This window comes from Phyllostomus discolor, chromosome 15 (genome assembly GCF_004126475.2).
Source record: "Phyllostomus discolor isolate MPI-MPIP mPhyDis1 chromosome 15, mPhyDis1.pri.v3, whole genome shotgun sequence".
Classification (NCBI taxonomy): Eukaryota; Metazoa; Chordata; class Mammalia; order Chiroptera; family Phyllostomidae; genus Phyllostomus; species Phyllostomus discolor.
In genome coordinates, this window is record NC_040917.2 from 16,792,935 (window position 1) to 16,815,730 (window position 22,796).

The window sequence follows — 22,796 nt, forward strand, 5'->3', positions numbered from 1 at the left end:
GTGGCCCCACGGAGGGGGAGGGGGAGGTGCCCGTGGCTGTGGAGCGGCCGCTGCTCCGGCTGCCGCCGGCTGGGCTTCTGGGGGCTCCAGGGCCGCCTGTGTGTCTGGCATCACAGCCTGAAGGCAGGCTCCCGACCCCCTGTGGGCCCTCCTTCCTCCTGGAAGCCAGAAAGCACAGCAGGCAGCTGGCCGGTGGGAGGAGACCGCCAAGGAATGTGTCTCAGGGCCGCACTGGGTCCCCGGGTGACGCTTGGCTCTGAAGCCAGGAAGGACTGCCAGGAATGTGAGCGGAAAAGCTTTGCAGCATCCTGAGAAAACGGGTGGAGTAAGGGCTCCTGCCGATGATTCCCTGTGCAGAGAACCGGCGTCCCGAGTTCCCTGGGTCTCACCGACTCAAGAGGAAGTCCGGTGTTTAGTGGCACGCCTTGTGTTCTCCCCGCTGGCTGGTACTCCCACTGATTTGAAGCCGTCTGCGGGAAATTGGGGGACACACTATGCTTTGTCAGTGATTTAATTCAATATTCTGTATTTAGTAAGAAGTGACTATCAACAGATAAGCACCCAAACTTACAATATACGTTTGAGACAAGTAGGTGCCCGCAGGGACCAGAATGCACCAGGCGACAGCTGCCACCCGAAGGGGCAGCCCCGTGCCCCGTGTTGTGTCTGACTGTACACCAAGGGCGGCGTGAATCCCGAACTGAGTGTTTTCAGGTCCTCTAGAGAGAGAGCCAGCTTCCTGAGTGATGATCGCTCATGCTCACCAAGCACTGCGGGCTTTGTGTTTCACCACGCCTCCCCCACAAACCCTGTGGATCACCCCTGTCTTACCGAGAGAGGAGGCCGGGCCCTCAGAGATGGAGTGGCCTGCCCAGGGTCACAGCGGGCAGGTGCTGGTGCCAGCCCCGACCCCAGCCAGGGAGGTCCCCAGGTGCACGCTCCACTCGGGCCACCTGGGCCGGCTCCCAGCTCAGTCAGCAGTTGCAGCGTGCAGCGCTCGCAGCTGGACGGCAGCCCTCCCGTGCGTCGCAAATGCGATTTTCATGTATTTGTTTAAAATTCATTTCTCAGTGACAGTTGACGTGCAACATTAGTGTCAGGTGGAAGGCACAGTCATTGGACAGTTACATACCTTCTGAGGTGGGCACCCGGTGAGTCTAGCACCTGTCAGGCACCACGTGGGGTTACCGCAGTATCGCCAGCTGTGTCCCCTCGGCCGTACTTGACGTCCCCGTGACTGTTTCTGTAACTGCCGGCCCACCTCTCAGTCCCCTCCACCTGTTTCACCCGCCCTCCAACCCCTCCCTTGGGGGTGTGGCTCCCGTGCATTGAACTGTACCCCCCCCCCCCCCCCCCCCGCCAAAAGAGTTGTTGGAGTCCCAACCCCGAGCACCGCAGCCTGTGGCCGTGTTTGGAGACAGAGCCTTTGCAGAGGTAACCAAGTTAAAATGAAACTGTTGGGTTGGGCCTCAACCCCGTGTGACCGACGCCCTGATGAAAGGGCAAGTCTAGACGCAGACACGTGCACAGGGAGGACAGCACGCGACACAGAGTCGGAAACTGGGCGGGTGCTTCCACAGGCCGAGGGGTGCCAGATACTGCCTGCCTGCAGACCCCCGACCAGTTGAGGGTGGAGGCGCGGCCCTGGGAAGGAGCCCACCCAGCCGGCACCCGGACCTTAGACCTCTGGAACACGAGACAACATCTTCCTGTTGTTCGGGCTGCCCGGGTTGTGCTGTTTTGTTACAGCAGCCCTAGCGAACTAATGCAGTCATTTTTTAAAAAGGAGCCACTGTATTTGCTTCAGAAGTAGGAGTTCAAGCGAGCCCAGGTACTCGATCCGGCCCAGCTGGTGGTTCCAGACTCGCCTCCTACAGTCACCAGACCTCAGGCAACACGTGCTTTCTGTCCACGCACCCACCCGGGCCTTGTCTCAGCACCCCGCCCGGCCTTCACCCGGATTTTCCGAGGACCCTCCAGCCCGATGTCATCGCCGTCTCCTCAGAATCCCTGGCGGCAGTCTGGTCCTCGTCTCACCACACTGTGCCTTGTATCAGATGCCTACGTCAACCCCTTTCTCAGGGCATAAACTCGTGAAAAAGTTTTCTTTCTGTATCCATGTTCTGTGAAACACTCCTCCTCCGGCACGAGACTTTGCACGTGAGAATACGCACCTACCAAACCAACAGAGTCATCGACTGTGAAAAAGAATTATTGTGTAACTGTTATATAATCACATGTAATGTGTCATTAAAACTGAAGTATTATGTAGTGTCACCTGAAGTGTTACATATTTTAATAGTCAGAAACTCATGCTCTGAGGGGGCCTGCTGGCTGGCCTTTCCTGCTAACTTTGTAACCACTCTGCCCAAAGCAATCAGGTCAGATTTGATCTTACACGTCCTGGGTAGACAGAAAGATTTATGTTTTATTATGGCCATGTTGTTCTTTGCTTGCTTGTTTAGAACTGTCCGTTCACAGTTCTGTAAAGGGACCCATTGAGAATTATTTTCTGAAAAAGGCATTCCTTTTGGACTCACTGTTGGGCATGGCAAAGGGGAAACTGAGGCATAAATGTAACAGAGATCAAAAAGTACTTCTCGCCCTGGCTGGCATAGCTCAGTGGATTGAGCTCGGGCTGCGAACCAAAACATCGCAGGTTTGATTCCCAGTCAGGCCACATACCTGGGATGCAGGCCACGGCCCCCAGCAACCGCACATTGATGTTTCTCTCTCTCTCTCTTTTTCTCCCTCCCTTCCCTGTCTAAAAATAAATAAATAAAATCTTTAAAAAAGGTTTAAGAAAAAGTACTTCTCAGAGGGAAGGAGTTACTCCCATTCCTGAGAGGCGATGGTGCTGTGCATTCACCAGCCCACGTTAGACCAGTGCTTCTCCTCCGGCCCAAGGCTCCCACGGTGATGACATTGTCTGACCTTGGAGCAAAGAACCCGTGCAGACAGCTCAGCCCCTGGGCCACGGCTGCTGTGCTGTGTTCTGCAAAGCCACGTTCAGTGAGGTCGGTTATCGAACAGTCCACACAGGAGAGCAGGGCCGAGTTGGTGATGGTTCTAACTGCTCCCTCCTCCTGGCTTTCCTCTTAGTTGCAAAAAGGTTTGTGGTTTTTAAATGCCACCGGGGGCTTTCCCAATCCAGAGCATTCTGAGCACAGATGTGGCTCGGTGGAGGCTCCGTGTGGCCTCAATGAGGTCCGGCAGGGGCCCTCGTCTGTGGGGTGAGTGGGGGAGCCGGCAGGAAGCCCCCTCGGAAGGCCCAGAAGAACCTTCTGTCTCCTCTGCATTTCAGAATGAGGCTGTTGCCATTGAGAACTTTTCCGGGTGGACTGGAAGCTCGGAAAGTGCCAGAAGGAAAGTGAGCTCAGGGACCTAACATTTCCATCGTGAAATGTCCTGCTTCCCCCTGACTCCGAACACAGACTTCCCCGACCCCAGGCCCCATGCAGTTCCCCTGTCTGCCCCCAGCTCCCTGCTGTCTTCCCAGAACCACCCCAAGTCCCCCGGGGCGGGGTGGCACTGAGCTCTGGGAGCCCTTGAGCTTGGGCTTCACAGCCTGATGTCTGGGCTGCGGAAACCTGTGTTCTTATTCTGGGAGCCGGGCTTGGAAAGAAACTGCAAACACAGCCTGAACTTCCTGCTCTTGCAGAAATTCTCTGCCCTTCGAGTGAATCACAGAACCTCATTGCGTAGGTCCTGATTGTTGCACAGCCGTGCACACCCGTAAGTCAGCAGAAGGTGCCTGGACCTGGCCAGCTTCAGGAGTCGGGAATTGGAGGGGACAGGGACACCTCTCACTTCTTCCACAGGAGATACTCGGCTCCCCAGCCCACGGAGGGGACACTGCTCATTAGCCACCTCAGTGAACTTGGAGAGGGGGGCAGAGAAGGAAGGAAGAAAACCCTGGGTGGGGGGCGGAGTTAGCCCAGAGCAGGGAAGCCAACCAGAGCAAACAACAGGCTGAGAGGTGCCCCGGCCAGAATGCCAGTGCCTGGGAGATCTGCTCCTGGGGATGGTCAGGGCGGGCAGGGCCCCTGGCTCTGGACTCTTTCTGGCACTTTCTGCCTCTGCCTCGAACTCTTGCTGGACCAGGTGGGCCAGCTGCAGGGGCACCCCCAGTGCCTGGACTACAGGCCGCCCTTCCGGCCCGCCCTGCACCTCGAGTTCTGTTCCCACTACGAGTCCTTCGGCTGCTGCGACCGGCGCAAGGACCAGCACATCGCCAGGCGGTACCACAGCATCATGGGCTACCTGGACCCGCAGGGCCAGGAGCTGTGTGGCGGTTACATCAGAGACATCCTTTGCCAGGTAGGCCAGAGAGTAAGAAAATTACCCTGAGGGAAGTGGCGGAGCCGGCTTAGAAAAGTGCCTTCCAGCCCAGCGGCCAGGGTGCTGGGAGGGTGGCCGGGGGCCTGGGGAGGAGGGCTCCTTGGGCACCCAGACTTTTAGAAGCTCAGCCACCAGCTGCCTCCCTCCCTTAGAGCTCTGGGCTCTGGATGGACCCCCCAGGGGCGAGGACGTGCTGAGCGTGGTGTCACTGGTCCCCCAAGCTCTCCCTCGGGTCCTGCTGGCCCCGCTGCTGCTCTCTAGGACACGGGAGAAGGAGCCAGTGGCCTGTTCTCGGCGATACGCCCAGCGCAGCTGTGGCCTGGGTCCTCCCTGCCTCACCCCAGGAGCTGGGCCCAGCACCCACCTGCAGGGTGTGTGCAGGGGAGTGGTGGCCTCTGCCAGGGTCCAGGGCCTGGGTCTTGGGTGCCGGGGGTCCTGCTGTGACGACAGCAGCAGCCACAGCTGGGGGCTCCCCCCGCCCCCTGCATTTCTCTAGATCTGGGCTGGGAGAGCTTGCAGCAGCTGAGTGCGGTGACTCAGTTCTGCTTCGGCGGCTCCCCAGCAGCCAGAACCCACCTCCCTGGCAGGTACCACTCACCCCAGGTGCGGGCCGCACACCCCGGTGTTATGGGGACAGGGGTTCGGGGACCGGGGGCCACTGTCAGCGCTGCAGAGCTGACGGGAACGTGGCCATGGGGAGGAGCAGCTCTCCGATGGCGGACTGGCGGTGAGACGCAGGTCACCCAGGCAGACCGGGGTCGGAGCCCCCCCCCCCCCCCGAGCGTCCCCGTGGTGACTCAGCCGCCCGGCTGCCGCGGCCCCGGAGTGCAGGGGCCACCCCAGCTGTCCAAGCAGGGAACACAGCAGAGCCCGGCACGGGAGCCAGCCGCCTGGGTGGCATCGCCTGGGGCCGCACTCTGTCACCTCAGCACCAGCCCTGGCTGTTTCCTGGAGAACCAACGCTGGGAGAGCCCTTTGGGCGGGAGCTGGCTGGGCTCTGCGACAACGCTGAGGACTCTCCTGGTGAAAATGTGCCCCCCCCCCGCACCCCTCCCCGACTGGGTGAGGTTTCGGAAAGCCCGATTCCTCAGGGCTCCCCTGTGGTGGGCACTTGAAGAACCAGATTAACCCGCACGTGTTTATTAAAAAAGGCGCTCCCTCTCTGTCCCCCCCCCGCCCCCCACCTCCGCCCCGTAGTGAGAGTGTTCTCAGCGCTGCCAGGCCCCGCTTCCAGGCAGCTGCCTGGACCCGCGTTTTACTGACGATGAGTCCAGAGGTTTGCATGGACTTATCCGAGGCCCAGCAGTGTCCCATGGGGCCCCAAGCTGGAGGCTGAGTCCCCGAGTCCCGGGCTCCTTTAATAACCCCCATTCCAAAGGCCAGTAGAGCATTTACTTAGTGGTCTCTGACCCTGAGGCCGGTGTGCTCGAACTCAGAACCCCGCCTCCGGCTCCCTGCGCAACTCTGGAGAGCGGAATCCAGTGCCTGGCCTTAGGCCTGGCCTTAGTTTCCTAAGAGAAACGACTCAGTGAGCTGAAGCAACCAGCTTTGCCTTTTTTATAATTAGAGAGGGAGAAAGAGAAATATAGATTTGTTGCTCCACTTCTATATGCATTCTTTGACGGATTCTTGTATGTGCCCTGCCCAGGGATGGAACCCACAACCCTGACCTATCAGGACGATGCTCTAACCAACTGAGCCACCGGTCAGGGTGCAGTTTGCTTCCTTGTCAGCCGCTCTGACAAATACCCTGAGCTCAGTGCTGTGAATTGCTGGGCTCTTTCTTCCTCTCCTCCCAGTACCCAGGCGCTGGCTCCGCAGTCTGCACTCAGGGTGGAAACACGAGAGAATGGGGAACTTGATACATGTGGGAAACAATGTGCCGGGTCCTTTGTTAAGCGATGAGACCACAGGGCGTCCTGTGCTGGCCGTGGGGCTGGGGGAGATGTCAGAGATCCGTGATCGCTACTCAGCAGCCCCAGGCCCCGCCCTTTAACCGGGCCTTGTGCACTTTGCTGTCCCAGTGGCCGCTGTCTTCCTTCGCTCTTGGGAACTGCTTGTCTCCCCACAGCATTCTCCTTATTCTCTAAAACTTGCTGTGGCTCAGGGAGGTCTGAAGAGCAGGGGATCCTTCGCCCAGGAGGATCCACTAAATCCTTGTAGCTCCCAGCAGTGTTTATGTCCATTAAACACCGAAAGATTTTTAAGAAATAGGTGATGAAATTGCTAGAGACCTAATTTCTGGGAGCCATAGATAAATCACGTGTTCATTTTGATCATTTTATTTTTAAATCATGAAATATTTCAAACATGTGGAGACATGCAGAAAATGACATCGTTCATACCATGGATTCCATGCTCAGATTTAACAAATCGAAACTTCGGCCACGTTGCCTCAGATTTGTACGAAGAAGTCAAGTCTCACAGACCCAGCACTTGTAATGAAGGGAAAGATGGAGCAATTTGGTACTATATCTTTTTTTTAAAAAAGTTCATCACAATAAAACTTTATGTGTCAAGAACCAAGTTAAAGTGTTACGGCTGCAGGGTGAATAGGAGAGATTTTTCCTCCTTTTCTGCCTCCGGGAGATTAACTGGATGGAAACTTTGGGTCCCTGCAGTTGGTCACAGGGACTCCAGAATCCTGATCTTTTCCCAGACCGTTTTCCCTTCTGCTTGCCCCAAAATGGGACCAGCCCTGGCTAGGTGGCTCAGTTGGTTGGAGCACTGTCCCATACCCCAAAAGACTGAGTGTTCGATCCCTGGTCAGGGCACAAGCCTGGGTTGTGGGTTCAGTCGCACACCTCTGGGAGGCAACTGATCAATATTTCTCTCTCACATCGATGTTTCTCTCCCTTCCTCTCTCTCTAAAAGTCAGTAGACATATCCTGGGGTGAGGGTTAAAAAAAGAAAAAGACTAACAACAACAACAAAAAGTCCTGGGGCCAGCCCCGCCGGGCCAGCCCGACAGTGGGGAACTGAGCTTGCTGTCTCTCCCAGGAGTGCTCGCCGGACACGGCCCACCTCTACGACACCGAGAACCCTCGGACGCCCCTCCGCAACCTCCCCGACCAGGACTACTGCTTCCCGAACGTCCTGAGGGACGGCCATCTCACTCGCCGCCTGGGCGCGGTGGCCAGGGGCCGCCGGGGCTGCCTGCGGCTCTGCCTGGCCGAGGTGGCCAACGGGCTGCGGAACCCCGTGTGCATGGCCCACGCCGGGGACGGCACCCACCGCGCCTTCGTGGCCGAGCAGGTGGGGGTGGTGTGGGTCTACCTGCCCGACGGGAGTCGCCTGGAACGGCCCTTCCTGGACCTCAGGAACGTCGTGCTGACCACTCCGTGGATCGGGGACGAGAGAGGCTTCCTGGGGCTGGCTTTTCACCCCCGGTTCCGCCAGAACCGCAAGTTCTATATTTATTATTCGTGCCTGGGCCGGGGGAAGGTGGAAAAGATCCGGATTAGCCAGATGAAGGCTTCCCGGGCCGACCCCAACAGAGCCAACCCGGCGTCAGAAAGGTGAGCAGAGCGGTGTGTATCGGCGCACTGGGTCCTTGGACAGTGTTGTGGGGCCTCTTGGGCGATGTGGGGGAGCTCTCCCGGTTTAGATCGCTGGTGGTTACGTCACTGGGGGTCCATGAGGGCAGCCCAAGGTGGACTCAGAGTCGAGGGCCTTCGTGGCGTCTCACGACCACCTGGCAGTCAGTCCCCCAGGTGGAGCCACGCTGGTGTGACTCGGTGGAAGGCCGGCAAAGGCCCGCAGCCGTAGTGGTTTGAAAGACACAGACAGGCAATATCCACGCACAGGAACCGGCAGTCTCCGGTGACGGCCGTCGATCCCACGTCCTCTCCCTGGAAGGCGGGACCTCTCGTGCCGCAGGAAGCTTGCTGCTGACGCGCAGAGGACGGACTCGGGGCTCACGGCTGACCCCGAGCTCACGGCCTTTCCACTCTGCCGTTCCGATTCGTTTCCTTCCTCTCTCTGCCTCGTCTCTCTGTTCCTGCAGAGACAGGCTGGGGGGTTGAAAGGAACACGGGGAACTGATACACTAACCCCTGGGGGCTGGCTCAGAGGAAGGGAGCTAAGGGGTCTGGTGGAGCAGAGAGGAAGGCCAAGCCTCAGATAAGGACGGCTGCTCCCCTGGCTGTGTCCGCGTCTCCTGAAGTCACGATGGGAAAGGAAAACGATGCATGAAGGGGTCGCACTAGGGCACAAGGGGTGTCTCAGAGCCCCAGAGCGGCCTTCTGTGTGACCCTCGGACACTCGGAAGCAGGGCTCGGCTGGTCTGGGCCAGCGCTTCTGAGCATCCCACGAGCACACAGGTTGAGCTGGTATCGAAGCCTGATGCACGGCACCTCTTCTCCTTCCAGGGTCATCCTGGAGATAGAAGAACTGGCCTCCAACCACAATGGCGGACAACTTCTCTTCGGCCTGGACGGCTACCTGTACATATTCACGGGGGACGGAGGGCAGGCCGGGGACCCCTTCGGCGAGTTTGGCAACGCTCAGAACAAGTGAGCTGGGCGGGGGCTGCTGGGTCCCGGGCCCTTAGGGCGAGCCCCTGGGGCACTGCTCTTCCTCCTGTGCAGGAGCCTCCAGGGGGTCAGACCCAGACCACTTAGTGCACGATGGGTCCCTGTGTTGAGGCACGTGGGCAGGACATTTATTTTGGGGGGGGGGGGTCCAGGGTATTTCAGGCATAGTATATTCGGGTAGTTAATATTACAGATATCGTTGTGATCTTCAGAGCACTTTGTAGAGATGAATTCAGAGTGTTTAACGCATATCATCAGGGCGTTGTACGTACACCAAGCTCTGACGACCCAGTTCAACCTCGCTCTACAAGATGACCGAGCGCTGAGCTCCAGGGGCTGCGCCAGGCCCCAGCGACTCGTGACAGTTAGGCAGCAAGAGCCGGTGTGTGCTGGGTGTGTGCGCTTGTCGGGTGCGGCTCGCAGCACCTGCTGTTCACCTGGCAATGCCATTCTAACAGCCCCCACGGGCGGCCGTCTTTACCTGTTCTAACCGATGCAGCCCCAGGGCTGAGAACGGTGCCTGGCACAAGGGAGTCCCTGCGTAAACGGTTCCGGAATAGGCGCGTCCTTTGAAGTGTGTGTTATACAGGCGCCGTGACAGCTCTTTACAGACTAGACAGTGCAGGCAGAGGGCAGCAGAGCAGCTGTCCCGGGTCACACAGCACGCAGGCGGCAGAGCCAGAGTTCACGCTCAGACAGTGAGGCCGGGCCAGCGGGACAGAGGGCAGGGGACCCGGCCTTCTCCCTCGCAGTAACAACCTCGTGGTTGATGGGGGTCGTGAAGAGCTAACGTTGGCCCAATGCCTGCCGTGTTCCAGGCTCTCTCGCAGCAACTCTCTTAGCCGTTATGTTGCGGCCACACCACAAGGCGGCGCTGTTCTCCCCCGCTTTCCAGGAAAGTGAGGAAACCGAGGCCCAGAGACCCGGGCGTTGGCTGGCGGAGCCTCTGAAAGCCCCCGTTCTCTCTCCTGACCACGCTGCGGTGTGAGGAGGAAGAGAACCCGCTCCTTTTAAACGCGCCTGGTATTAGCCCAAGCCGGAGAGGTGCTTTCTCACTGTAAACATAAAGCGATTTGCTCAGGGTCACGTGGACCCGAGCTCCATCGCACGTTGGCCTCGTGGTTCACTGAACCGCAAACCAGAAAGTCCTTATATCTCACATGTACATACGTGTGTGTGCACACACATGTATTGTCATGTCTCCCCAGGTGATCCCTAGCAGTTGCTATGCATCAACTATTAGCAGGTCTTCTTGGGCTGTCTCCTCTGGTCCGGTGCCATTTTATTTTATTTTATTGCTTGATTTTCTTTTTAATTTTGAATGCTTACCATGAGCTTTACCTTCCAACACTGTAGCTGTACAACACGGTGTTGTCAGTTGTAGGGACAGGGCTGCACAGCAGAGCCCTGGCACCTGCTCATCTTGCACCCAGATGGCCACCGGGCGCGTGACGAGATGCTCACCATCACACACCAGCAGGGACACGCAGATCAAACCCACAAGGAGATGGCACACCTCACACCTGTTAAGAGGGCTGTGATTTTTTTTAAAAGACAGGTGTTGGCAGGATGCGGAGACATTTGAAGCTTTGGGCGCTGTTGGTGGGAATGCAAAGTGGTGCAGCTTCTCTGGGAACCAGGAAGGTGATGCCTTAAAAAATTAGGAACAGGCCCTGGTTGGTGTGGCTCAGTGGATTGAGCACCAGCCTGCAAACCAAAGGCTTGCTGGTTTGATTCCCAGTCAGGGCACATGCCTGGGTTGCAGGCCAGGTCCTCAGTAGGGGTTTCTGAGAGGCAACCACACATTGATGGTTCTCTCCCTAAAAAAAAAAAAAAAAAATTATACTGTGACCCAGCAATGCCACTTCTGCATACTTACCCCGTGCCTCGTGTCTGGCCTTCTCCCTTCCAGAAGTTCCCTGCTGGGGAAAGTGTTACGGATCGATGTGAACGGGGCCGGCACAGAGGGCAGGCGGTACCGGGTCCCCCCGGACAATCCCTTTGTCTCTGAGCCAGGAGCCCACCCCGCCGTCTACGCCTATGGAATCCGAAACGTGTGGCGCTGTGCCGTGGACCGCGGGGACCCGGTCACACACCGGGGCCGAGGCCGGATATTCTGTGGGGACGTGGGGCAGAACCGGTTTGAAGAGGTCAACATCATTGTTAAAGGCGGAAACTACGGCTGGAGAGCAAAGGAAGGGTTCGAATGTTACGACGAGAAGCTTTGTCGCAATGCCTCTTTGGGTGAGCATTTCCTGAAGGCAGTGGAGGTGGGGGCATGAAACCTGGGGGTGTCTTGTCCTGCAGGTCCTGTAAGTGTCCTGGGGGATAGTGCTGCTTACGGTGGTCTCCTGTCCCTGACGCCAGAGTCGCCCTGTTAACGTCTAGGGCGGACTCGGGGAGCGAGACTGAGCCAGGAATCTGCATTGTACATAAGTGACCCACGGGACTTTGAGGCATACTATTTTGAGAACCTCTAGCCGAGAAAAATCAGTGGCTGTGTGTTTATTTATTTTGCAATTGGGATAGCCCCCCTGAAATGACATTCCTTACATAATCAATGAACCGTACCATCCCTAAACATCAGTGATCTAGGTGTTCCTGAGGGCTCTGTGCTCTGTCGCGGAGCCTGGTCTCGTTGGTCCTGCGTTACCACGCAGCCTTGCAGACCCTTCCAGCGCTTCCCAAATCCTCAGGCCTGGGGATCTGCCTCGCCCACCCAGGGGAAAATCTCAGGTGTGTGGGCCCGCAGGTCCCTGCCTCCCAGGTGGGGGGATTTTCGGCTTCCTTAGTGGGAAGTTCACACGTCTCGTGGCTTGTCTGTTGAGGACGACACACGTGATTCTCTTCGTGGCCTGCCCTCCTGAATACCAGGAATAAAACAGTTTCCACTCAATCAGGCCACTCCCTTAGAGAGCCCCCTGCTGGCCCCTAGAAGCACACAGTTTTGAGCGGTGACCCTCATACGCCGTTTCTTTCTGTTGGGAACCGCCCTGACTGGTATCAGAAGCTGAAACCCCCGCCTAGGCTAAGGCTAAGGGAACGCCCTTGGAACCGTAAGCCAGCAAGGAGACAAGGGCTTGTCTCCCTGGCAGGAATGCTGCTTCTGCTGCTTTATTCATAACTGAACCCCCAAAAGCTTGGTCGGTTAGCCAAAGATGGGTAAGATTCCCCACGGGGGGAACGACCTAAGACAGGCACGATCACTTTGGGAGGCCCCCCCCAAAAGAAGGATTTGGGGGGCTGCAGCAAAAGGGGGTGATGGACCCTTGCTCCTCGGCTTTGACATAGCCTGAGTTCTCATAGTCTGGGAGAAAATCTCCTTATTGCTTTAGTTCCCTTGCTCCACCTAAGCCTGAAACAATGGCAGGGTTGTGTAGCTCTGTGCTGAAAAGGGCGGATTCCCCGGGTGATCAGGCCTAACAAAGAATATGCAAATTACTGTGAAGCCTTCTTTGTTTAGAATGCTCTCAGTTGAATGAGAGGGGTCCAAGGAGGAAGTTAGTTTGTTCCTCAAAGTCTTACAGCTCTTTGGCCCTGACTCAGTAGATGGGCAGATTTCCTTGTTTTCTATAGTTCCTTACTTCCCCCTGATGAGTACTGTACTTTACCTGAATTATTATGCAAAATGAGCCCAATAAAAGCAGGTATGGATGGTAAATCGGCACGCTCCCCACTAGGGGGGGCTGGCCATTTCGTCCCTACTTCCCCACAGAAACTGGTCTGTCTCCGTGCATGTTTTTTTCTCGCGTGTTTCCGGCGAGCCATCCGCAGCGTTCCGTGGTCACTGCTGGCCGGTGACCCATGCAACATCTTTCTTCCGAGACAGATGACATCCCGCCAATCTTTGCCTACGACCACGAGGTGGGGAAGTCGGTCACCGGAGGCTATGTCTACCGAGGGTGCCAGTCCCCGAATCTCAACGGCCTCTACATCTTCGGGGACTTCATGAGTGGGTGAGGAAGGAGGGACGCCTCTCTTTTTGTTTCGACGTTTTTACGAACAAGGGAGCTGTGCGGAGGCTGGGCTTCCCTCTCTGTCCTTTCAGCTCCAGGGGTCTGTGGGGCTCTGCCTCTGTGGAGACTCACCCAAGGGATCGTAGCTGGGACTTCGTCTCTCGTCTCTTAGGGGGCACAGTCCTCCCTGCTCCCCGCTGTCTTTTAGCCCATTGTCGTTCTGTTTGTCTGGGCTGTTGTCTGAGGTGGGAGGGTAAGTCTGGTGCCTCTGCCCCACCCTAGCGGGACAGGGTGCTAGCATTTTCATGCAGCCGTTCTTGGTTACAGAGATGGGGGAGAGTTAGTAGTGGGTGAGGTCCTTCATCGCTTGTTGGAGCTTGGGGATTTCATTGTTCTCTCTGTCTTTTACCACAACCCCTACCTCCCACTCACCCCTATGTGTATCGCTTGGTCAGTAGGCAGTGGTTCATAATTGAAGCATATGCATTAGAATCACTTGGGGTTCAGTGGGCTCTGTTTTTGCACTTTTCAGGTGACACCTGTGGTTTACCCACTTCCTTTCCCCTTTCCTCTGAAAACCTGCCTTTAATTCAGTAGATGACGAGGCATAGAAAGCATCTACCTTCTGTTATGTAGACATCATCATCGTCATAATTGCTACTGGTCTTTGAGCCTTTATTCTATGCCAGGCACTTGGGTGACATATTTATGTATATGATTTAACCTTCCCAGCTCTCGCCTACCGTAAATTCTATTTCCCTTCCCCATTTTACAGGTGAGAAAACTAAGGCTTAGAGATACTGAGCAGCTACCCAAAGGTCACATAACTAATGAACTTGAAGTTAGCCTTTTGTCATGGTGCCATGTTCTCAGGGCACCAAACTCCTTGGTGATAGCAAATGACCTTCCCCATCCGGGGCAGGTGGGCGATGGAAGTGTGTGTCAGGCAGCTTGTGGGGCCTTGGGAGAGGTGGTCACCGCTCCCCTCGGGGAGACCCCGTCTTAGTACTCCAGGGTGCTTTGCTTCTAGGAAGAAAAACAGCCCGCAGGGTGGAACTATGGATTCCTAAAATGTAAGGTTTTGTTTTCCATCTAGTCAGCTTATGGCTTTGAAGGAAGATAGAAAAACGAAGAAATGGAAGAAGCAGGATATCTGTCTGGGCACCACCGAGTCCTGCGCCTTCCCGGGGCTGGTCAGCACCCACAGCAAGTTCATCATCTCCTTCGCCGAGGACGAGGCCGGTAACCGACCTCGGGGTCCCCTGGTTCTGCCTCCTGGAGCACAGGCTTTGTGAACCGAACGATTAGCCCGTTATTATTATTCTTGCTATTATTGCTATTTATTTAAGATTTTATTTATTTATTTTAGAGAGAGGGGAAGGGAGGGAGGAAGACAGGGAGAGAAACATTGATTGGTTGCCTCTCGCATGGGCCCCAGTCGGGGACTGGACCTGCAGCCCAGGCATGTGCCCTGGCCAGGAATCGAACTGGTGACCTTTGCTTTGCAGTGTGATGCCCAACCAAGTGAGCCACACCGGTCAGGGCACTGTTACTGTTATTTAAACAGCAGGGACCACTTCTCCTGTTTTCACTATCATTTAGTCACCTGTTATAATGCACTAGAGACTGTTCCGTGCCCTTGGCATTTTTTATCTGCTTTAGTGATCACACGCCCCGATGTTGTTGTTCTGCTCCCTTGGCCAGCGAGGGGACACTGGCCACGCCGACCTGTCCCCTCGGTTGAGTGCACGAGCTGCGCCGGCCAGATGGAGGCCTACGCTTCCGTCTTCCCACTCCGGGGATGACCAAGGAGTTGCATGTGCCCCCCCCCCCCCCGCCCCGATTTTGTTCTAATCTGCCATGACAGGGTGGAGGACAAGGCCAATAGTGGGGCGGACCAGGTGGACAGGGAGTGTTTGTCTTGTTGGGGTGTCACCTGGGAGAGAGCACCCCTGAGGACCAGCCCCTGGCTGGGCTGGGCTCCTTCATGACCCTGCACGAGTTTGTGGGGTGCCTGCTGAGAGTGAGCAGGGGACAGTCCCTTTCCTGAGAGATCAGAGGTCAGAGGCAAGGGTCGACAGCTAGGTGGGTGGCTACTTACTGGACAAAGTGGGCATGTGTCAAAGGCATTAGCAAAGCAAGGCGTGTGTGTGTGTGTGTGTGTGTGTGTGTATAAGAGAGAGAGAGATAGAGAGAGAGAAGGACTCCTTTCTAATATATTTCCCCAAATTTTGTAATCAAGAAAGTGGGTTTTTAAATTTCAGCTTTACAGAAATTACATTTTGTTTTTAATCCTTGAGGATATGTTTTATTGATTTTGGAGAGAGAGAAAGAGAGGGAAGAAGGGAGGAATGGAAGGGGGGAGAGGAGAGAGAGAGACAGAGAGAGAGAGAGAGAGAGAGAGAGAGAGAGAAGGAAAGAGAAAGAGAGAAAACGACATTGATGTGAGAGAGAACTACCAATTGGCTGCCTTCTGTGCACGCCCCAGTGGGATCGGACCTGCAACCTAGGTGTGTGCTCTGACCCGGGAATCCAACCCGTGACCTTTGGTACATGGAGATGATGCTCCAACCAGCTGAGCCACCCGGCCAGGGCCCTAAAGTACATTTTTGAACTATAACGTTTTATTTGGCACTGGATCTGGCCATGCTTAGAGGCAAGGAGGAGACTAAAGTGATCTCCGGGGGGCCCCTCCAGACCCGGGGTTCTCCACACGCGAAAAGCAGACCCTTGACGACTTCCTGTGTGTTTGGTCTCCTCTCCCTCGGGACCTCAGAGTGGCCGAACAAGACCTTGACCGGAGCAGGACATGCGGAATGTCCAGTCAGCTCCTGGACCCTTTCCTCTCACCTCGCTGGGGAAGAGACAGCTCAGGATGGCTATTTCAGAGGAGCAGGGGGTATTGGAACGTTCAAGCATTCTCAATAGAGAAAAGTCTCTGTGGGTTCCAAATGGGAGGTGCAAACACATAAGAAAGGAGAGAAACCACAGGCTGGTTGGGCGACATGTGGGGGAAAAGGGCTGGTGTGGAAGTCACAGCCTGGCAGGCCCCTCCTCTGCTGGGTCCCTCGAGGCTGGAGCCCCCGGGTGCAGACCAGCCCAGGGACCCTGGGCTGCTGTCTGCCACGACCCTGGCTTTGGTAATATGGTTTGTGGTGCCTGGAGACTTGTCACAGAAGAAAATAGAACAGTTTTCAGTACCAGTCAGTACATCCGGCAGACGGACCGAGTGTCCTTGGCTGACTTCTACGGCAGGCACTTGGCAAGGCGTGTGTGTCTGGGGGGCCCTCGAGCCGCGGCGGCTGCTTCCAAGGCAAATAATTTTCTTCCAGAGTTTCTTGCTTTTGTGTTTTTGCATGGAGTGATTCAGATTCTCTGCTTCCGTCACCGTCTTCCCCACTTCTAGACATGTTTAGATCTGCGGGTTGTTTCATTATTTTATTATTCCTCATCAGCTTTAGGTAAGTCATTTTGAATGGAATGGATGGCTGCTGTTTATTTCTCAAGATCTTCCCTGTGACAGCTGGGGTGAGGACCGCCGCAGAGCGAGTGGCAGACACGGGCTGCCCACCCCTGGGTTCTCGTGGGTTGGATTTCCGCGTGTCAGCACCCGAAACGCGTTTTCAAGAGGGCTGGCCAAAGTCAGGGTGCGTGCCATGAATGCACACGGCTTCACGCGGCGTAGTATATATTTTTTGTTTTTTGCTTTTGTTTTGCCCTAGAATATATTTTTAAAAATGTCAGTTGGAGCCCTGGCCAGGTAGCTCAGTTGGTCAGAGCATTGTTCCAACATGCCAAGGTTGCGGGTTCGATCCCCAGTCAGGGCACCTACAAGAATCAACCAGTGAATGCATAAATAAGTGGATCAACCAATCAGTGTTTCTGTTTTCTCTCTCTCTCTCTCTCTCTCTCAAATCAATAAGCAAAAATTAAAAAAAAACATCGTCAGATATTACAGATGAGAGTCACTTCTACCACTGTTTTGTCCTAAAGACACGATGGAAGTCTCTGGCGTGTTTGGGACACGTAACTGACAGACACCTGCAGGGATCCGCAGCGATGCAGGGTCTGTGAATTTCCTTCTAGACCAGGGATTCTTTGCGTGGTTTGGAGGGGCCCAGCATGAGGGCGCCCAGCGTCCATGCAGACGCCCCCTGGACGCCTCGTTCATCTAACGGTGGGATCATCTGGAAGGGTGCCTGGGGTGTCCAGTCCGAGGGGCCAGCTGGATCTCGGGCCGGGCGTGTCCCAGCTCGCAGACCCCTTCCTAGGGGCGGACGGTAACTGGAGTGTGTCAGCACACAGAACCCAAGTGTGCCAGGCAGCTGTGGCTCTGTGCGCGGGGCCCTGCAGAGCCCTCGCTCCCTCACTCCACACAGGGCTTTCTAGCGTGGGCCCCTCTTGGCCACAAACTCACGGGAGAAGGTTTCTTAGTGACCAGAGCTGCCTGGAGCTCTGGGCTTTTCCAGTTTGTGAGAGAGCAGGCATTTCCTTCTGTAAACTTGAGAGCGAATGTGCAATGCACACAGCAGTGGATTAAATTCATACGATGACACGGACATTGTGCCAGGCCCCTGATGCTGTTTGTCACAGTTGGCACAGCACCAACCCTGATGGACGGAGCAGGAGGACGAGGGAGTAAGAGTAACTGCGGGTTACTAAACACTTTTTAATGGGATCCCTGACCATCGGGAGGGGTTACTGTCCCCGTTTGGGAAATGAATGAATAAGGCGAGGGTGACAGAGGTGGAGAGGCGGCCCAGAACAACACAGCTGTGGCCGGAGTGACCAGAAGTCACGCCCAGCTTTCTCCAACTCTGAAGCTGTGTCCCCACTGCCCTGTCCCTCACAGGGACCTGCAGAACGAGGGAGTGAGGGGGGGTGAGGTGTTCCTTCTGAGAAAGGAGCTGCGTACTCAGGAGTCCCCACGGGAGGGAGCGGGAGGTGTCGGGGCCCCTTCTAGAGGAGACGAGGAGACAGTGGGTGGAGGTGAGTTCTGTGAGTGTGGAGAAGACCGGGAGGAGATGCCCTAGACAGGGGGTGTCACGGGGAGTTAGGACCCCAGGCCTGGAGAAGGTGGAAGTGGGGGAGTAACAGCCCAAAGAAGGGGCCATGTGAAGTGACCGGTCGATGCTTCTCAGCCTGGAGACGGCCTCGGGGTGTCACAGAGCACCCTTGGCAACAGGGGAGAGGTAGGCATGTAACGGGGGTGCATGAGGGGGGGTTCTGGGAGCAGAGAGACGGTGAAGGCATAACCCTGTCTGGCTCCATGAATGTGAGCAGAACCGACCTGGGCTGGGCTGCCCTCTGGGGGCTCTCAGTCCGGAGCCCGGGGTCCCTCCCCTGGGCTCACTGCCCGCCGGGGCCACAGCCACGCCGAGCATCCTCTGTGCCCCCAGCTCTGTGTCTCGGCCCTGCCCGTGACCGCCTGCCTGTCCTCTCTTCCCAGGAGAGCTCTACTTCCTGGCCACCTCCTACCCGAGTGCCTACGCACCTCGCGGATCCATTTACAAGCTTGTTGACCCCTCAAGGTGAGATGTGGTCTCCTTTTCTCCTCGGGTGCCTTTCTATCAGGTCCCTATCTTTGTGGCAGGCCATCAGAAGAGAGCCCTCACTCCCCGAGAATGACCCGAAGTGACCAGTTACGCTTGAGGCCACTTGGTGAGGCGAAGCAGGACCGCGGCTGTCTGGGACCTGTGGACCCTTTGGTCGGCTGTGGCCTCCTCGCGGTTGGAAATGCGGAGTTCGAGCCTGGCCAGGATGACTAGTCTAGTCTAGACCGGTGGCTCCTGGGCTGTGCTTGTTGTTTAAAAACATGGTTCTGGAAACTTCTGTCTGGGATCACCGGACAGTGGGTGCTCACCTCTGGCCCCCTGAGTCAGCACTGCCGCTCTGTCCCCCAGGTTTGGTCGGGGTTCCCGAGATCTTTGAACCGCCGGGTCTCTGGGTGTCTGTCCCTGTCCTTGCTGGAACTCAGTGGCAGTATGGACGCCCTGGGTGGACCGTACACTGTTTCTCCTGCTGCTTCGCCCACCGCTCTCACAGGCTAACCCACCTCCAGCTGATCCTGCAGAAGCCACGATACAGCTTCCCACCTGGGGTGGGGGGGGGGGCGTTGTTGAGGGTGGGTGGTCCGTACGTGCTGCGTGTTCATCCTGGGAGCTCTGCGCAGGCGCTGTGCTCCTCTGGGGATTCCTGCGCAAGGCAGCCACGTCTCCCCGCGAGCCAGCTTGAAGAAAGGCCTGGAGAGGAAAAGCTTCCCTAGGAGGCTTGCTTACATTCCCCGTGTCTGGGGTGGTGGCAGAGGACATTAGGCAAATCGGTCCAGCTGCCCGTCAGGGCTCAGGGGCCAGGACCGGCTCACAGCGCATCTGCGTTTGGCTGCGGGGATCGCAGTGGGCAGTCCCTCGGAGTCCCTGGAGGAGCCGAGGGCCCGAGGCTGTGCCTGGACGCTGCCCCGACTGCTGCAGGGTGGCCAGGGCTGAATTTGCTGCTGGGCTCTCTCCACAGCTGATCTGCTGCTCCATGCATAGCTCCTGTTCTCAGAGGGCGGGGCCGAACAGGGTCTTCAAAATGCTTCTGGCGGCTGGTCGTGCCTGGTGCGGAGCTCTGCTCTTTCCAGTAACAGGGCTTCTTTCTCTGCGTGCGTGCGTGAACCCCCTCTGCTTCCCTTCAGCAGTTTCCTGAGTTGGCTGGGGGATAATTCAGCTGTCTTCCATCACAAGCGCAGCCACGGTGAGAGGTCAGCCGGCAAGCTGCTGTTCCACACCGAGGACACCCCTCCTCATGCACCTGTCTCCTCAGGGTGACATCTACTGAGCGGTCACCATGTCCCAGGCACTCACGCTGCCAGCAGGGCAGCTAACACCCTGGGCCTGCCGACAAGGCCACGGAGCCGGGCTCAGTAACATCGCCTGCCCGATGTAGGTCCAGCTAGGGAGCATAGGGGCTGAGCATAGGGGCTCGGTTTCCTTTGTGGATTAAAGTCATTCCCACCCCACCCATTCGCTTTGGCCATGCTTACGCTGACTCGTACAGACTTTTAAAGAACTTCCGTAGCCGTGGCTGCAAATTCCGCTCCGCCTGCTTCTTCAGGCTGTTGTTGCGCTGAAAGCATCCTTCTCAGCGTTCCGAGGGCAGTCGGTCTATTTCTGTGTAATTTTCCCTCCCTCCCATCTCATCCTCCTGCCTGGGGTTGCATCTTGGCTTTGCCGCCAACTAGCTATGTGACCTCGCATCTGTTTTTGAACCTTTGCGTGCCTCAGTTTCCCTGCTGCGCCATAGGATAGTAAGAGCACCTGCCTTCCAGGGTTAGTGGGAGGATTCAGTGAGTTATATTTATCAGGTATTTGGAAGCCCAAGCACTCTATAAGTGCTCAGCAAATAAATAAGGTGACTTTTTTCACGTGGGACGGGTGTAAGAGTAATGAGACAGAGTTGGAATGAGGCAGGGAAGGTGGCGGTGGGGACTGGCTGCCAAGGTCCCTCTCTGCTCCAGGCAGCAGGGGTCTCTCTGGTTTTGGAAGACACCCCCCTCCCCGCCCCCTGGCCAGCAGGTCCAGGATGAGTGCCCTAGGAGGCAGGGAGGTGGCATTATTCAAGGGGCCGCGCCATCAGTTATTCAAGGGATTTTCTTCATCGTCATCATCATCATCATCACCATCACCATCAGCCATGGGGCACTTGTGAGACATCTGGCACTGTTCCATGTATTTTTTTGAATCTCGTTAAAAAATTTAAAGAGTGATATATTCATCACTCGTGGAGTGCCAAGTATACACACAGTCTCATGTAATCTTCACTATCCCCCTGCAAGGAGGGGTGCTGTTACTTTCCATTCTGCAGGTGTGGAGATAAGCCCTCCATGACACCACCGCCCAAGGGCCTGTGGGGTCCCTGTGACGGCCATGTCCTTCCTGCTCTCCACCTGAGCTCGTCACCTGTTTCCGACTACACCTTGCCCCACCCCACAGAGAGGGGAGTGCTGAACCCAGACCGTGCAAATGGGCCCTTCCTGGGGACCTCGGTTCTCTAGTGCCGTCTCCAGAGCCCTGGGTCCTCACCTTTTCTCTCTGTTTGCAGGCGAGCACCCCCGGGCAAGTGCAAGTACAAGCCAGTGCCGGTGGGAACCAAGAGTAAGCGGGTCCCGTTCAGGCCACTCGCCAGTGAGTCAGTCTGTCCTTGTCTTCGACTCAGACCTTGGCACCCTCTGCAGACACGACAGCCCTGCTGGGTGGGAGGGTTACTTTCTCACCTAAGGCCTGTCCTGTGGTTGAGGGGGGTGCCTTGTGGCTCAGTTTATACATCTGCTCTGTGCACCTGCTTCCGCGATGACCTGTTGTCATTCATTCATTCATTCACTCATGTATTCATTCATCCACTCATGTATTCATTCATTCATCCACTCATGTGTTCACTCACTCATTCATTCATTCATTCAATTACTCACGTATTCATTCACTCATGTATTCATTCATTCTTCAATCTCTCATGTATTCATTCATTCAATCACTCATGTATTTATTCATTTATTCAATCACTCATGTATTCATTCATTCTCTCATGTATTCATTCATTCAATCACTCACATATTCATTCATCCACTCATGTATTCGTTCATTCTCTCATGTATTCATTCCTTCCTTCCTTCATTAAATCACTCATGCATTCATTCATTCAATCAATCACTCATGTATTCATTTATTCAGTCACTCATGTATTCATGTATTCATTTATTCACTCAATCACTCATGTATTCATTCATCGTTCATTCATTAAATCATTCAATCTCATGTATTCATTCATTCATTGGGCTTCATTCACTTAGTACTTCTGTGGCAGGCACTGTGCTGATGCCTGGGGATATAGCCGTGAACCTGACCTGTAGGAGTTCAGAGTCAAATGGAAGGGGGGCCCGGTAATGTGGGCGAATAAAGAAATAGACGTAATGCTGAGGCCCCTAGGGTGAGGACCGCTCCCTTGGAGTAGGGTGGGCAGTCAGGAGAGACCGGTAGAGCAGGGGCACTACCTGTGAGGGCACTAACTATTCCAGAGTATGTGCCACTGGAGTGACTACTAAAAAAGTACAGTATTTAGATCAAAGCCAGTTAAGGGACTTAAACAATATTAATTTCAAAAGAATTTATATTACAGAGCCCTCATGGCATCATGGGTCTCCTGGGCGGTGCTTTTCGTAGAGCTACTGTTCCAGGACTTGGATTTCTCACTACGCAAATGCTTGTTTCCCAGAGACGGTCTTGGAGTTGCTGAAGGAGCAATCAGAGAAGGCTGCTAGGAAGTTACCCAGCGTGACTTCAGCTTCCCGTCCAGACCCGGCCTCCTCTGAGAAAGGCTCCTCCAAGAAGCCGGCTTCTCCCACAAGAAGCAGGAAGCTGTTTCGTGGTCCTGGGGCAGAGAAGGGAGCCTGAGTGTGGCCCCCGGACCCCCAGGGGAAGAGGAAGAAGAGCCGGAAGCCCCGCAGCGGCCCCGAGAGCCAGTCTGCACAGTGGGGGCCGGCTGGAAGGACCCTTCCTTGGCCTGCGGAGGGAGAGCCTCCTCACCACGCAGAACCTGCTGTGTTCAACGGGGGCCTCTTTAGACACACAGGAAGCAGGGCTGGGGGTGGTCGGGGCCGGGATGGCGGAGAGAGCTTGGCTTAGGGCCTCCTTGTCTCTCCGAGGGAATCTTGCTCCTGGAACAGTTCTCCTTGTCTGCTCCTGGCAGGGGGCCAGATAGATCCCACGTGGCCAGCACACCTGCACTGGGCACTGGTTTGTAAACCCGCTCAGACACTGCCTGTCTCTGTTTGGCTTTGCAAGTGCCTACGACCGAAGGTATTGCAATAAATCAGCACTTGCGCGAATGGAGCCATACCTCTTGATCTCTCGAGTGTTTGGCATTAGCCTATTTCATTCTCACGCCACATCCCAGGTCTAAGAGGAGGCCTGAGGCCACAGGTTTCCAA

General features: G+C 55.9%; 1 protein-coding gene across 1 annotated transcript; it reads left to right on the forward strand.

Moving 5' to 3' along the window:
- Positions 1–3,993: 3,993 nt before the first annotated feature.
- On the forward strand, positions 3,994–22,559 carry HHIPL2 (HHIP like 2). Its single transcript, XM_028531424.2, is given in 9 exon segments — positions 3,994–4,320; positions 7,342–7,859; positions 8,712–8,855; positions 10,789–11,120; positions 12,706–12,832; positions 13,929–14,074; positions 18,282–18,363; positions 20,915–20,997; positions 22,082–22,559. Coding segments are annotated over 9 exon segments (2,169 nt in total). The 3' UTR covers positions 22,492–22,559.
- The last annotated feature ends 237 nt before the right edge of the window (positions 22,560–22,796 follow it).